At 32.4% G+C, this 16,893-nt stretch overlaps 1 protein-coding gene across 2 annotated transcripts in view; it reads left to right on the top strand.

Moving 5' to 3' along the window:
* The window catches only part of Plod2 (procollagen-lysine,2-oxoglutarate 5-dioxygenase 2), a 78,531-nt gene that overhangs the window by 54,192 nt on the left and 7,446 nt on the right, over nt 1–16,893 (top strand). The window contains exons 8-14 of one of the 2 annotated variants that reach the window (XM_063249144.1): nt 740–841; nt 4,880–5,005; nt 6,681–6,802; nt 8,251–8,355; nt 12,086–12,211; nt 14,896–15,037; nt 16,217–16,279. In XM_063249144.1, the coding sequence (XP_063105214.1) occupies nt 740–841; nt 4,880–5,005; nt 6,681–6,802; nt 8,251–8,355; nt 12,086–12,211; nt 14,896–15,037; nt 16,217–16,279 (786 nt within the window). The remainder of the gene's footprint in view (nt 1–739; nt 842–4,879; nt 5,006–6,680; nt 6,803–8,250; nt 8,356–12,085; nt 12,212–14,895; nt 15,038–16,216; nt 16,280–16,893) is intronic. The other variant, XM_063249145.1, reaches the window with a different exon arrangement.

Raw genomic sequence — 16,893 nt, 5'->3', positions numbered from 1 at the left:
TGACCCCCTGGTAGACAAAATTCACCAGATTTCACAGACAAAATGAATGCTAATAGACGTTTAAAGAGCGACAAGATAAATAAACAGATCCTTTGAGAGATCTCAGAGGGATTGGGTGGGGAAGCAGTATTACAGTTTTTTTGCTGCTAGGATTTATTGGTAGGATCTGCTTTAATCTGCAAATTATCTTTTCTTGATTCTGGAATCCTAGTTTATAATGGGATAGTTTCCAAGAAGAACTTAGTGCCTTTCAGTGATACAGTTTACTCATTGTTTGTTTTGTAGATGATAGGTTAGTAAAATCACTTTACCACTGCCCTTTTTGTTATAGCTGTCTTATGTTGGACCTTTAAATACCTGTAGCTTAATACTAAATTATTATTCCCTTGACTGGTTTTGTCTTTGCCAGTAAGTCTCACTTGCTTATTTAAAGCTTTCTCATTGTTTAATGTTTTTTTTAAAAACTGTCTTTACCAAGATTACTCTTTTTATGAAATAAAGTGACGTTAAGGGTTTATAACACATTTTGGCATTACTAGACATGATTTACCCTGCTTAATGATTTAAAGTCTACAGAAAATGTTGTTCAGTGTGTAGTTCTAAATGGTAAATACTGAGTGGTAAGTAAATGTACCTAGTGCCAAAGATATGCTTTCAACACAATTAGGTGATTATAGAATGAAAGTATATTACTGAAAGAGGCTTATTTTTGCTCATAAAAATTTCCTTCATTTACTAGATTCTCCTAAATTATTTTGGAAACTATGTACCTAATTCATGGACCCAGGATAATGGATGCACTTTGTGTGAATTTGATACCATTGACTTGTCTGCAGTAGATGTAAGTGGCATTAAACATGTGTGAAATGTAGTAATAGAAAACACACTGTCCTAAAATGCAGCTATTCATAGGAAAAAGCCATATTTTACATTTTGACTGTATGTTAGATAATGGATTTATGGTGTTAAAAGAGTGATTTAGAAAATTGCTGGATTTGTGTGTTTCTAAACTTTTTGAAGGCAAAACCAACTAATACTGGTACTCAGTAAAAGAAGTTTGGGTGGCAACTGTTTAATGTGATTGGGTGATCTTTTATTATTTTAGTGTTGGCTTTGTCAGAACATTGAGAAAAATAATTATATTGCTTCAGTATTTTTATTGATTAATATTATTCATGCTCAGTTTTTGAAGTTGATGATTTTAGAATAACTTTTATTTTATTGTTTGAGACATGACTTCACTCTGTAGTTCAGGTTGGCCTTGAGCTCACTATGTAGCTCAGGCTAGCCTCCTCCTGTGTTAGCCTCTTGAATGCTGGGATTAGAGGTTTGTGTCATCATGCCTGGCAAGAGTAATATATGATTAAATACTTTTGAGAAGTTGGTTACTACTACCATGATGCCTTTATATAGCAAGAATCAGCCATACTATACCTTGGTTCTTTGTGTCTTTTATAAAAGATTTCCGACAAGACACATAGGCTAATATATAGGTAGATTTTATTGCAGAATAATAGATTTTTCAAAGTGCGTGAGAGAGAATACACCTTCAGGGTTGAAATGCACAAGGCAAAGGTGGTAGTTCTACCTAGTAAGATCTCTGGTTACATTATATTAACTGGGCCTTTCAAGGAATATCCTCTTTCTTTTTTTCTTTCTTTCTTTCTTTCTTTCTTTCTTTCTTTCTTTCTTTCTTTCTTTCTTTCTTTTTTTCTCAAAGAAAGTTCATTGTTCTCTTAAAGGAAAATGGTCTCTATGTTGACATACTTCAGAGAGGAAAGTTCTTGTTTACTGAGTACACTAGTTTTTACCAACACCTCAGTCATAGTATAAACTTTGTACAGGCCTGTACCTTGTCCCCCTGCTCAGAGAATGTTAAATTCTCTTGGGCTAAAGTTTGAAACCACAAGTGTAATATACAATATACAATTGTATATTATCTGTAGCTAAGGATTAAGAAAATGAAGGGAAAAAAAATCAAAGGAATGGAAACATTATGCTTTCTTTGGTTTTTATGCATCCCCAGCTGCCTATCTGCAGACCTGTTAATGTCTAACTTACTGCCTGATACTAAGTTCTTTACCACCTAATCCATTTCAAAAATCTCCTAAAGTAGATGGCACTTTTGACTTGTTTTTACAGATGAGACGATATGGGTACCTAAAGTTAAGTCACTTGCTCAAGGCCACACAATTTTTAATCTTCAAAGTAGGGACTTGAATTTAGGTAATCTAGCTCCAACCCCTGTGCTCTTGATCACTGGTGGTTTATCTTCGTAGTGTGTATGTACTATACATCATGTATGGTGTTACATGTATTTCATAGAGAAATAAAACTACGTATACTTTGAAGCTGAATAAGCAGTTGGGATGACTGTTATTTAGTAATGAAACAGTTTTTTGGTTGTTCTGTCATCTGAGCAGTTTTACAATGTCCTGTAGTAATATTATTCGTTTATAAAATTGCTCTTGTAATTTGGAGTATTCTTTTTTTTTTGTACTGGGAGTTGAACTCAGGAGCTTACACTTGCTAGATAGGTACTGTCTGCAGTACCACTGAGCTACATTTCCAGCCTGTGACTGTATTCAATGAGATTCCAAGGAACAGTTTTGTCATTGAAGCTAAGTTTTTCCCTCCTTGACCTTAAGCTTTATTGAGCACCTACAGCTTGCTAGATAAAGTAAAAGCAATATTGACAAATATGTAACTCCAAATACTATAATTATGTTAAGTCCTAAAACCATACACATGCAAAATATTTTCAGTTTAGCCCACTCAAACTCCTGAAATACTTTCTATACTTAATCACTGTTTAAAGAGAGGATAAAAAATGACTTGTTTATATTCAGGAGCTTCTGAGTAAAGCCTTATATTACTTGCAAATAAGACTTTTTGGCAAGCCCGTTAAATAACAACTAATGTTTCCTATCTGGAAAGAATGCCAGAATGTTTCTGAATGAAGTTGCATGATGAAGATGTTTAAAAATTCCTCTTGATATTTTTTACAGACAGTGGTTGTCATTCTCTGGAGGGAGAAGTAATAGTTTCCACTTTTAAAGTTTCGTTTTATATAAACTTTTTAGTCCAAAGATAGAAAAAAATACTTGTATTAAAATATTTATTTATTTGCATTCAAAATCACTTGATTTTTAATAGCCTGTTAAATATGCTAGGAAATAGACTCTGTCTTAAGTGCAAAATAAAATTCTGTGTTTTCTATGTATTTAGTAATTATGCAATAGGGGTGTGAAGAGTAGAGGTGAGTGAGTAGTAGTTGATTTTCCAAGAGTTGTGTCATAGTTACTTTTTCTTGTTGCTCAAAGTTAAAGGAGAACAGATTTATTGTAGCTGACAGTTAGTAGAGGTTTCAATTCCTAGCTAGCTAGCTCCAATGCAGGGTGGCTTGACATGGGGGCACTGAGGCGGAGAAACAGTTCATGGTGGGCAGAAGGCAGCAAAGCAGCAAAATAGCAGAACAGGAGCAGCAAATGAAGGCAGCAGTTCCCTTCTGTCCCTTATAGTCTATCCAGACTACCCATATTGCACCATTAATTCCATCATCACATCTTTAATCCCATAATCATACATCCTAGAACCACTCACCTTTGAAAAGCTTTATCTGTGATTGCCGTGAGGCTTCGTGGGGACATCTACATACAAACCATAATAGGTACCATAATTTAAATGTAGGCTGCAGGCAACTTCTTTATAGGTAAAAATAGTAGTGGATGCCTCAGAGTGTTGCAAAGAGGGGTAAGTGAAATTTTACACTCTATCTGTATCTATCTATGCACTTTACATAATTTTAGTATTTAATAAATGTGAATTGCTATATTCTTATCTTTAATAATCTTAAATTAATGATGAGATGTCATAAGTAAAAGCCCAGTTGTTTATTGACCAGTTATAGATTCTGTATAACTTTCTTTAAATTTCATTGTTACATATGTGTAAATTTATAATAATAAAAAATTTGTAAGCATTTAAGTAATGTAAGTGAAATGCAGATAGGATAATGTGATCTACTGTGGATAAGGGAGGCTTGTGATCTGCTCTTACTTATTTCCTATGTTTAATTGAGAACTCCTACTGGGTATTTTGTTTTTACCTGTTTGAATTTGGTTATTCATTTAATAGTAAATATTTGAGTGAGTGAATGAATTGATAAAGAAGTACAACACTGTACAAACAATACTTCTATACAAATAAAGACTGATAAACTTTAGATAATGAAGGAATATGTGAGATACTATGTTTGAAAAGATAGGAATGATACGTGATTCAATACTTTAAACATATGTATTTTTTTTAAAATTGTATTCTTTACGCTTCACTTATAGTTCAGAATTAGAACCTTTGCCTAATAGGGGATAGATCCTAGGTCTGATCTCCATTATTAACCCCCCTTAATACTACAGTCCTTACATGTTCTGTGTTCTATGAAAGACAGTGTAAGGAAATCTTCATATAATTCTGATATTAACAGTGTTACTGGTAATTGTGTTTCTGTTTTCCCAAATTTCACAAATGAAACTTTCAAAATAGCATTGAAGTCTGAAAGGATATTTTAAGGGCTATTAAGAAGGAAGAACTGATTAGAAGAGTAAACTTTATTCTTAGTTACATCTATAAAATATGGTAAATATGATAGTTTCCTTGCAAAGCCTAAATTAGATTCAAAACTTTATTTCTATTGACATAGGGCAGTAGAAAACTGTTACAGAGAACTGTCATAGGGCAATTCAGGTTTTAGTAGATTATGTTAAAACCGAGATTCTAGTATTTATTTTTTTTCTGTTGTACAGATTAAGATTTGAATAGAATTTCAAATAAAGCCACACTAATGATAATTTATTTTTATGTTTGCTATAAAACAAAGGTCTATCCAAATGTCACAATAGGTGTTTTTATTGAGCAACCAACCCCCTTCCTACCTCAATTTCTGGACAGGCTGTTGACACTGGATTACCCAAAAGAAGCACTTAAACTCTTCATTCATAACAAAGTAAGCATTTGAGAAATGACTGTTTTATGTGAAAACTATTTTTGATGTTTCTTGTGGGGGACTACTTGCTGTTTCTAAAAAGAAATCTATTGGTCTAAATTCATCAGCTGAGTTTTGGAATAATTATTGCTCTACCTTTTTAAGAACTAAAGATTTTGGATCTAGGAAATATCACAATAGAAGCAAGAAACCCACGAGCTACCAATTTTTATAGATCAAAAATTGCTAAATATTAGTGATTTTTAGGTAGCTCAGTATATATGAAGGGTGTGTCAAAGAGCTTTATGTTTCTTTGTGTTTGAGTTAGTTTGGTACTTTCTTTAATAGAGCTGCCATTTAAATTTTTGTTATTTCTAATGATACCATAATATTAGAATTTGAAATCGCTTCTAGATATTGTTTTGATAAATTTCAATGGCATGCTCTTCTGCAAAGAAGTTTGTAATTGTTGTTTCCTTCAAAAATATTCAAAGCCTCTACATGCGCTTCCCTACATATAAGTTAAACTTAAAGACATTATTAATCAATATGTTTGTATTTATTTATCTTTTTCTTTTTAAAAGTTTGCATTTAACATCATATTGAAAAACCTAGAAAATGTGAAATACTTCATTTGTCTCTTTTTTACCTAGTGCTTTTAGTATATCATTTTTTTCTCCTCATGTTCATGCCAGCTAGTATCTAAAATTTTCCAGAAAATATTGTAAATTTTTAGAAAAGCAACCTAATGGGGCCGGGCATTTAACTCTGTGATGTAAGTGCCTGCCTGGCAAGTGTAAGATCCTGAGTTCAATCCCCGATGCCAAAAAGAAAAAGCAAGAAAAGTAAAACTGCCTAGTTAAGTTTGGAACAGTGAAATATAAAATTTATCATTATGTAATATTTACATAAAAATTACATTTTATGTAGGGTGGCTTTTATTGTTATTTTCTCTGTCTTTATAAGGCTTTGTTGGTGAGGAATTTCTTATCTTTTCATCTTTTTAAGGCTGACTGCACCTTTTTCATAAGTAATTTTTAATAAGATGTGAATAAAACTGGCTTCTTAGAAAATGTAATGACATAATATAAAAGTTCAGAAGTGCTCTTGTAATGAAGATGGATATTCTTGTCTCAATTTTAGCATAGTTTAACACTGAATTGGTAACATTATGACCATAAAATTTTGTTAATTTTTCATCTTTTTTATTAATGACTTTTTAATATGATCAATTGTATTATTCTGCCTTCAAAGAATATTGTAACATTTTATTTTATAAAATGTGATAACTCATTATTACTCAGATAAAAAGCTGTTACATTTTATTGACCTTTTTTTTGAATACAGCACACATCTAAAATTCTCAGGCTTTAAGCCATTGTTTTCCCTTTGAGGTAGGAATATTTTTAGTAATCAGGATTTAAATATTACCACAAGGAGCTGTGGTGGGCTTAACTGCATGAACTTGTCTATGAGTAGATGTTGAAATAATTTTGAAGTATTTTCTAAGAATGTTGATGTGTATATGGTTTAGATTCTTCATACAATTTTTATTTATAAAATTTTCATATTATTTTTGTTTAATTGAATGTGTGAGTTGTGGAATTTGACTTTGAATGTAATATGCTTTAAATATATAAACTTTGTTCATTTTTGTCTTATTTCCTAATTTTTTAACTTTTAAAATATGTTACAGGAAGTTTATCATGAAAAAGATATCAAGGCATTTTTTGATAAAGCAAAACATGAGATCAGTACTATAAAAATAGTTGGACCAGAAGAAGATCTAAGTCAAGCTAAAGCCAGAAACATGGGAATGTATGTTTTAATGAATGTAAATTAACTTATCCTATTAAACAAGATTCAAGAGCAAGCAAACTTTTCCCAAAATAGTCTGCTGCACTTGTCTCTACTACGGGTGTGTGTGTGTGTGTGTGTGTGTGTGTGTGTGTGTGTGTACTGTGTACCCGCTCTGTGGATACATAGGGGCAAGAGCCTTTTGCAGACTGTGTATTCATTTGTGTCTGCTTATGAAGGGTCCTGGAAGCTTTTGATAGCTTTTCTTTAAATAAAGACTTGGCATAGTTAATTAAACCATGAATCTAATTACATATCAAGATGGAAAAAATAAAATCCAGTAACAAGTCCGCTGTCTTCTGGTTGTACAGGTAAAACCACACAATTTTAGACTGTAGGGAGGAAGGGGTGCTGCCACTTTCTTGTTGCCTGCTGATGTAATAGTATAGAGCAGATATTTTGGGTTCTTTGTGTAGCTCCTTTAGTAGTGTAGATTGCTAGTACAACTTTGGTAATATTAAAAACTATCACTTATTCAGGTAAAAAGGAGGACATGGGTGCCCTCAGATCACTAGATTTTCTTGTCTACTTCTGACCCATGCCTTGTGCTGGCTGTGGAAGGTTAAGGGTAAAGCAGTGAGTGCTGCCTGGGGTAGAGCTGTTGGGGTACTTCGAAAAAAAGCCTCTGAGAAAGCTAAGAGATGGAGAATTCCTTGGGTATACATTCAAAACTCATTTTCTCTAGTTTCTGGCACAGTTGTAACAAGTTTTTCTGTCTGGCATATTGTTTGGCCATGGTTTAGGAAAGAAATACAGTATAGAGATTCACAGAGACAAAGGCAGAAAGTGGTAAATTGGACCAGCAGAGAGGGAAGCAGCTCAGAACTAAGCGATAACCCCAAGCTGTGATGTATGGACCATTTCCAGGGCATCATGGCATCAGCAGTGACTCACTCCTTGGTATGCCTGCTGCTAGTACTCCTCTACCCTACTCAGTGGCCCCTGCTAAGCCGTGCAAATCAAGTTTAAAAAATAGTACCTAAAGTCATACACTTGGTATCTCCAAGAGTCTCTTAGGACTGAGTTGTTGACAGTATATCATTTCATATTCTACCTTTGTATATGCAAAAAATTTTAAATGTGAAAAAAGATAAAAAATAAAAAAAATAATAAATGCATTGAAGTAAAATATCTTCCAGGCTTAGAAAACATCAGCTACTAACTTGATAAGTACTATTTTGACTGTTTTATGCCTTGAAATATTTAGTGGCTTAAATATATTTTTCTTGGCCTAAAGAAGTTTTAGTGTTGAACTATCTATAAACATGTTGATAAATTGACCGTTTTGAAATGCAGTCTTAATTGAAAAATGTTTGAGAGAAACCTAAACTATACATATATTTTATGTTAACATTTTCAATCAAGAGATACTTACTTTATCTAACTCATTTCATTTTTTTTAATGTTAGGGATTTTTGCCGTCAGGATGAAAAGTGTGATTATTATTTTAGTCTGGATGCAGATGTTGTTTTGACAAACCCAAGAACTTTAAAACTTTTGATTGAACAAAACAGGTATTGTCTGAGTTTTCATAAAAATTTTATTATTATTTCCATATTAATTGTCACTGTACTTACATATACGTAGTGAATTGAGTTAGATCATATTAAATTATTTTCTACAACTTGCTAATTTTTAATTCTAATTAACTTTTGTTTAAAGTAGTCATATAGACAAATTCTTTTTTGACAAAGATCTTAAGATAGAAGCATATAATATTCGGTTGTGTGATGTGTTATTTTGGTCTATGTTTCTATATAAAGCAAGTAGAGTTCTGATATATCTGATACAATTGTAATTTGAAATATTTTTATTCGTAGATTTTTACTGCATAAAACTTCTGACTGAAAAAGTTAAAGAGCTGTAGTTCTAACAATCTGGAAGAAATTTCAGAGGTAGAAACTATTTTGCAGCAAAATTTGTAATTTCATTTACTGTTGAACTAATTATCAACTGGCACAGAGTGTTTTAATTGAATTGAAATGGAATAAAGAAAGCCATTTATAATATTAATCTGCATTTATTAATATTACTACTAATATCATTATTGCTACTACTAATATACTTAATCTTAGCCGAGGCCCAGAAGCTATTGTTGCTAATAGCTCACGTTTAATGAACATTAATTAAGTGCCAACTATTTTTAAATATGTTTTTCTGCATTTACAAAATTAAATAATACAATATTTAACAGATGAAATGTTATAAGAAATAGCAGGTGGGCCATCCTAGAGATAAAGGGTATGGTTTGTAAGTCTTAAAACCTACTAAAATTCAATGATGTTTTCTTGAATTTTCATTTTCAGTTTTCTTACTTTAATTGAAATGCAGTAATACATTTAATAATATTTATAATTTTTAATTTTATGATACTTAGTAGTTTTCTTAGTTACTTAAAGAATATACTTGTATATTAAAAACTTGTATTTAACATATATTCTCATTAATGTTATCATTTTAAACCTTTTGAAGTAGCCAGTAAAACAGCTTTTGTCTTCATTGTCATGGATTCTTGTTAGTCACCAAAGGTTCAAGTTCATGCAATATCATGGTGCTAGTTTCTGTATCTAAATGTGTAGTTATACAGAAATTTACACAGACTGAACTATTGTTAGTCATAGAAGGCATGAGTGAAGGTTGAAGGGACCAATATTGTGATATATCTTTACCATGTGTGCTTTTCAGCATATCTTTGGCTCCCTTTTCCTTCTCCTCTTTCCATCTCTGCCTGGCTCCAGATTTTACTCTTTCAGTTACATAATACTCTTCATTCCTCATCAGCTGATAGCCATAGATTTCATTCTCAAAAACACTGAGATTTTATATAGCAGAGAGATTTTGGTTCTTTCAATTTCTTTTTCTTTTTTCTTTCTGGAACCAGGGATCGAACTCACAACCTCATGCTTGCCAGGCAGGCCGCTGAGCTATGTCCTCAGCCCTCTCTCAATTTCTTGATCCATCCTTTTTTAGGAGGCAGCTGAGATTGTAAATGATAAGAATTTTTTCTATTTGGTCTTATCAGTTATTCATAACATTCTCTAAATTAATACAGATTATAATTTATAATGTTCTTTTTAGTATCATAGGTATTCTGAACAATATGAAATGTTTTTGGCTTTTTTTTTTTTTTTTTTTTTTTTTTTTGAGACAAGGTCTTCTTTTACAATTTACAATGGCTTTGAACTCATTCTATATAGTCCACTGGCCTTGAACCTATGGTGATCTTCCTGCCTCAGCCTCCTGAGGCAGGTGTGAGTCACCACATCCAGCTTTCTGGCTAATATTTTAGTTTTATAGGACCTAGGAAAAGCCAGGGGTATAGTCCAGTGGCATAAGCATCTGCCTGAGAAGCACAAGGTCCTGAGTTAAATTTCTGATACAAAAAAGGGGGAAAAAAAAACAGGAACTGGGAAAAATAAAACAAAAAAATTTTAATTGTATATGATTTGATTGTATATGATTTATTTGTATATGTTAATTGTATATGATTTCTTTGACTTCACTTTTATTTATATAAAAGAAACAGAGTTGGTCTTCATAAGATTAATGTATTGTGAAGTAAGATTTTGTGCGGGGAATGTTTGGTCCATGGACTTCTTGGAGGGGTTGTGTAAGCTTTTTTATTATTTATTTATTTATTTTCTTCAATCAGATTATATTGGTGCATTTTAGATATACATAATGATCACATTCATTATAGAGAATTTATACTCTACGTGATATATCTTGAACGTTTGTATTAGCTTTTCTTAAAACCTGTGTGGCATCACTGTTTTTTAAAGTAATGCCAGAGACCTCATATTTCCTTTTCTCATGTGGAAAATGGTGACCCTGTTAATTGTATTTCCATTGGGAAAGTCTGGCATGTTTTCAGTTTGTTCCCCCATGCTTGTAATGTACTGTCACTCAGGGACAGTGGCAGTGCTGCAGTCTGTTTTCTGCTCCTCTAACAAAATCCCACAGACTGGGTAACTATAAACAATGGGAGTTTATTCCGTTACAGCCCTGGGTGCTGGGAAGCTTGGGGTTCACTTGTTGAATCTGATGAGGGCCTTCTTGCTTCTTCATAACTTGGTGAGAGCTACTACTTGAGAGACTGAGAAAGGGGACAGGAAGGAGAAAAAGAAGAGACACCAACTTCCTGAGATGAAATTCATCCTTAAGGGTGATGTCCACGTGCCCTGATCACTTCTTCAAAGTTCCACCCCTCAATACTGTCACAATGACAATTAAGTTTCAATTAGATTGTAAGGGACGTTCAGGGTTTCAGTTAACCTCTTATTTTTTTTTTTTTTCTAAAATGGTTAAAGAACCAAAAAAAGTTCAGTGTTTCCAGTTCTAATTTTTATTATTAGTGTTTGTGGTACTGAGACTTGAACCCAGAGCCTTGTAATTGAGCTGCATCACCCATCTTTTTCTAACTTTCTATTTTAAAATGGGATCTCAGTAAATTTCCCAGGCTGGGCTCAAACTTGCAGTCCTCTACCATGGCCTCCCAGAGGGCAGGGACTGAATAATACACCACTGGGACTAGCTAGGCCAGTTTAAAATTCCTAAAAGGTGAAAATACTTTAAATTAGTTTGTGACTTAATTTTAGGAAAATTGTTCTATTTATAAGTCTTTGAACTCATCTTTATTTTTATTTATTCAGTAAGTGCTTATTGGTGCTTTAATAGATGAGAGCCAGTTATATCTACCCACTAATAAGGAAAATACTTTTTTTATTTTTTATTATTTCTGAAATATGAATAACATTTAAGTATAATGTCATAATTAAGGTAGTTTCACTTTATTGGATATCAGTTCCATTGCTGAGTTCTTATATTTTTATCAACGTTTTCTGTAATTTTTTTCTGTTAATTTCTGTTTTTAAAAAATATAATGGAAGCCGAGTGTGGTGGCTCACTCCTGTAATCCCAGCACTCGGGAGACTGAGACAAGAGGATCGATGCGAGTTGGAGACCAGCCTGGGCTACAAAGTGAGCCCAAGACCAGCCTGAACTGCATAGCGAGACCCTGTCTCAAAAGATCAAAAAAAAAAAAAAAGCATAATGGAACATGGAAAATTAGCAGTGTGCCATTTTGAGAAAAGATGAAAAGATGAAATAATTTCTCATTTTATTCTGGTTTTTAGATAATCATATATTCTAAATGAAATTTATTAATGAGGGGCCATGCTGTGTCCAAAAACAGTAATAACTCTGTGGTAATTTTAGAATGATGATGTGAATTTCTTTCTGTAGAAAGATCATTGCTCCTCTTGTAACTCGTCATGGAAAGTTGTGGTCCAACTTCTGGGGAGCACTGAGTCCTGATGGATATTACGCTAGATCTGAAGATTATGTGGATATTGTTCAAGGGAAGAGAGTGTAAGTCATGTAATTTAATCTTTTAATGTAAAACACCATAATCCAAGGATATAGTTTTATTTGACATGTGTCTCTTTCCTATGTATATTTGAAGGCAGTTTCAGTACTTGGAGATCACTTAGAACCTGAAATACAAGTGTAAAGCTAATATTTTAAAAATATTGTTTAATAATTTCTAAATCTTTAACAGGCATATTGTGGGAAATACTAAGAGAGAATATGCTGTTTCCAGATGTACCCATCTTACAGTTGGCTGAAGAGTAATCTAGTTAAAACTCTGAGCAAGGAATTTATTTTAGCACATTTCTTTAGTAACTGTAATAAATAAAGGGTTGTTTGGGTAACTTTTAAAATTAATAAGTAATACTTCCAGGGCTCTTCTTTGCTATAGTTATTTTGAAGAACTTGTAACTGGGATAAAAAAAGATGAACATCTTCCAGCCAAATATAAAATAAATTGAAAAAGAGTATATTTTAATGGAAATATGTTTTCCTCTTTAGAATGTAGCTCTGTAGATGATTACAGAGTGACATTTTACAAAAGAAACAGAAAGGGAAGAAGAGGGACATATATATTGTTCCTAGGATATTTACTGAATGCAATATTTTAAAATCTAAATTCATGGATTTTTAATAAGTGAATAAAATTGGTCTCTGTCTAGAGCCAATTAAGTAAGTTTTGTTTTATAATTTCCATTTGTGAAAAATCAGAAAACTATTTCTTTCATGTCTATTCCCTTCTTCCTTACCTCCTGACACCACTAGTTTGATCCAAGAAACAAAAAGAGATAGACTGTTCTTACAGTAATGAGCTTGGCCAATGAGGAGTAGTAACGGATCCTGGTACACTGCTAATCTGATGCTCTGTCATGGAAGAGCTCCAAACTTACTAGAATTATAAAATGAAATTGTTAAAGTAAAATTATTATATTTATTATTAAAATTAAATTATTTTTAAATGAAAAAATTAAATTATTATAAACCAAAAAATAAAATAAATAAGTAATAACACAGAAAAATAATGTATACATATACTTTTATAAAACAGTAGCTCATCTTTTGGTTTAAGGAAAGTTTTTCCACTGATACCTGATTTCTAGTTCTAATTTTTAGAAAGAATACACATGTTACATAGGGTGTACATGAATGAGTGATATTTAATTTGGAGACAATAATGTGTGTTTTTCAAAGCTGAAAAGTAGTCACATTGAAATAGTTTTGCTAATTCAAGGGAAGAATGTGATGAGAGATCAGAGTGACTGAGCCATTACATGCTTCCCCTTGGCTTTTCAAATGTGTTAGCCTAACTCAAAAGGAGACCCTTCTTACGTAAAAGGATCTTCCCTTCAGCTTACAAAACATTACAAAGTTTCTTTAAATAGGTAAAAGGTGTTTTCCTTATGAAAATAGTAATTGGTATATAGATTTTAAATATATGTGTTGTAAATGTTTGTGGGCTGTAATTAAAATATATAGTTGAAACATTATTAAGAAAATACTTATATTTCAAAGGACTGTTATTCTGAGATGAGACCATAAGTCTGATACTATCTGTGGCCACACAGAAATGAAGATTTACAAATATTGGATACAGACCACAGAATTCACATTTGTGAATGTACATATGCCTATGATAAAGTATTGTTTTGATTGCTTTGAAAACTTTTAAAATAGATTTATGGTTTTATGTTACTGATTTTGCTTTAGGAATGAGCAATACTAATTTCCTATATTTTTGTCTTAAGAGTAAATATGGTAGAGGCCTTTGATCTAATAGTTAATATAAGAAATGATAGCTTATGACCTACACGTATGTTTCCCTTTAAAAATTTAAACATCACAGACACCAACAGTGATTCTTTCCTGAGTTCAGCTGACTCATCCCATGTTTTTAAGGTAGTTTTGTTTTAGACTGGTGTCATCAAATAAAGTGGCGATGCCCTATTCTCTCAATAATGTTTGGTACATTTCATTCTTTCCTTTCTGTTTTCTAAAAGCAGTGTGTATATTCATCATGAATAACTTTTGCCATTCTCAGGAAATGAGTCATGTTCAGAGGAGGAGGTAGATATGGGAAAAATGAGGATAAATTTCTCCCAACACTCAAGTACTTAACAGCTGTATTTCTTCATATCTTACTTTATCTACAAAGTATTTGATATGGTTTCATTTAAAGAGCATATGATTTAAGGGCTTTTTATGCTGTATTCCTTGGTATGCTAGTAACAGCTGGCTCTTGAGAACAGGGAAATCCCTTGACTTAATAATGTTTACTAGTATCTGTGGCAAGTTTCCTGTGTGGAGTTAGGCCTCAGTGAGACACAGCACTTGATTTCAGCTCTAAGAAGCACTGTAAGCCAGCAGCAGGACATTGCTGGTTGTATGTTGTTATTATTGCTATCAAAATTTTAACCTTAAATGAAAACATACTTTGTATAATGGAATATTATGCTCTAACTACAACAACTGTAACATGGTAGCCAAAGATGATAAGCACATACCAACTCTATTGAATTTAATCAACAGATAAATCTCTTAAATCTCATGAATATATATGAAATAATCTCATAAATATGTCAAATGCCTGTTCTGATTCAGTAATATATATAATTTAAACTGTATTTTTTAAAAACAAAAAAATTGTATTTCTATTATTTTGGAATTTTTTTTTTTTTTACTTTCAGAGGCATATGGAATGTTCCATACATGGCTAACGTATATTTAATTAAAGGGAAAACACTTCGCTCAGAGATGAATGAAAGGAACTATTTTGTTCGCGACAGATTGGATCCTGATATGGCTCTTTGTCGAAATGCTAGAGAAATGGTAAGATATACATTGTGGGCTTGATTAAATGTTTTTTATAAGATGGCTTGCTTTATAGTTATTATATTTTGATGCCTTTTTTTTTCTAATTTTTAAGTACTAGCCAATTTTTTTGGTTCTGTATTGAAAAATTTGAAGAAGTTTTGGTGAATGATTTGTCAACATTTACTGTAAAAATGTTTGGACATTAGGATGACTAATAGCAATATAGTTAGATTTGAATAATAAAGATGGAATTGTTTACTCTTTCAAGCTGGCTCTTTTAAGAATACATTTTACTTCCTCTTGAATCTATAGTGAAAACTCATCCTAATTAAATTTACTTTTAAAGTGTGAATGAAATGGTCATTGCACATAAAGAAATACATACTTTGTTCTGAAATCAATATCCATATTTCTCTTAACTTGTGTGTACCTTATGACATTATTAACCTGGCATTCTTGAAAAGCAGGTTCCTTACCACAAAATTAAGAGAAAAATTGAGATATGAAGTCTATTTAATCTATGTGAGAAGTAATGAGACATTCCCATTTTACAAATATACTTTCAGTGTAAAATATAAATGACTACAGAATATAGTTTTTTCTTCAAATGAATAAATATATTTCTTAAAGCATATTTATATGATTTTTTGGTTTGTGAGTGATTGAGGAATATTTTTAAAATTATAAGTTTATATAAGCTATTGTGGTTTTTGTTGAAATCAGAAAAGTTGGCAAGTATTTTCTTCTTAGTTTAACAAGGCATGTATTTGAATATGTTTGTTTTTTCTATAACTCTATGTGCATTGTCATTATTGTATAGTCTCAGTACCTGTGATTGTATTATGTGCTCATGTTTGGCTAATTTCACTCTACAGTGCATCCTGGAATGGCCTGTTACACACATTTTTTTTTTCTTTGTCTAAATTATATGTCTAATCGTTTTGCTAAGGAATGAGCTTGATGTGTCTGATCTGCTCCCTCACTCCCCCAAGAAAATAAAAGGGAAAAAGAGGCTGAAAGGCTGGAGATATTTCTTTGTGTGCGCTATAAGCTTTGCTTGTTCTGCATGTGGTCTGTGAAGGATATTTTACAGCATTAGCTTTTCACCAAGAGCTGCTATTGTTTGTTTAATCAAAGAATACCTGAGAAAGTGGGTGTGCAGGTCAACTTAACTAGTGCTTCTCTTCATTTTAGACTTTACAAAGGGAAAAAGACTCCCCTACTCCGGAAACATTCCAAATGCTCAGCCCCCCAAAGGTGTTATTTTTATTTATTTTTACTTATGTAATTAATACTAATGGTATACTGCCTGATCTAATGTAAGTCTCTGCATTTAGCTTGGTAAAATGTTGGTATTCATAGGTGAGCAATCTGTATATTTTCCAGTCTGTTTTTTTATGGTTTTGGAGGGGGAGATGGAGCTAATGTACATTTTGTGGTTGACAGATAAGGAAGTTACAACTAAGTCACTTTTGCTCATATTTTATAGGGTTTGGGGGGGGAGCAAAAACAAGGGTAGGTATAAAGTGCATCTTGATTAAAGAAATGGGGTTAGGTATTCCTACTGAGAGAGGGAGAAAGTGAAGCATCAGCATTGTGAGCCCCAGGCATTTCAGGCCATTTACTGAGTCCTTGTCCCAAAACAAGAAAAAGAGGCCTGTGGTTCAGTCCTTACTCCCACAAACACACATGCATGCACCTGCGCACACACAAACACACATACACACATACACACAGGCAAAAAATATAAAAGCAGTAAATAGGTATGGGTACTATGTTTTATTAACTTTTCTCATTAAAACAGGTACAAGAAACATTTTTTGCTTTAATTTTGTTTGCCACATTTACTTTATTTGGATTAAAGATCGGGA

This window comes from Cavia porcellus, unplaced genomic scaffold (assembly GCF_034190915.1).
Source record: "Cavia porcellus strain 051 isolate PalLab524CR breed Dunkin Hartley unplaced genomic scaffold, mCavPor4.1 scaffold_5, whole genome shotgun sequence".
NCBI lineage: Eukaryota > Metazoa > Chordata > Mammalia > Rodentia > Caviidae > Cavia > Cavia porcellus.
Note: the sequence above shows the minus strand (reverse complement) of the source record. Positions and strands in the feature narration are given on the sequence as shown.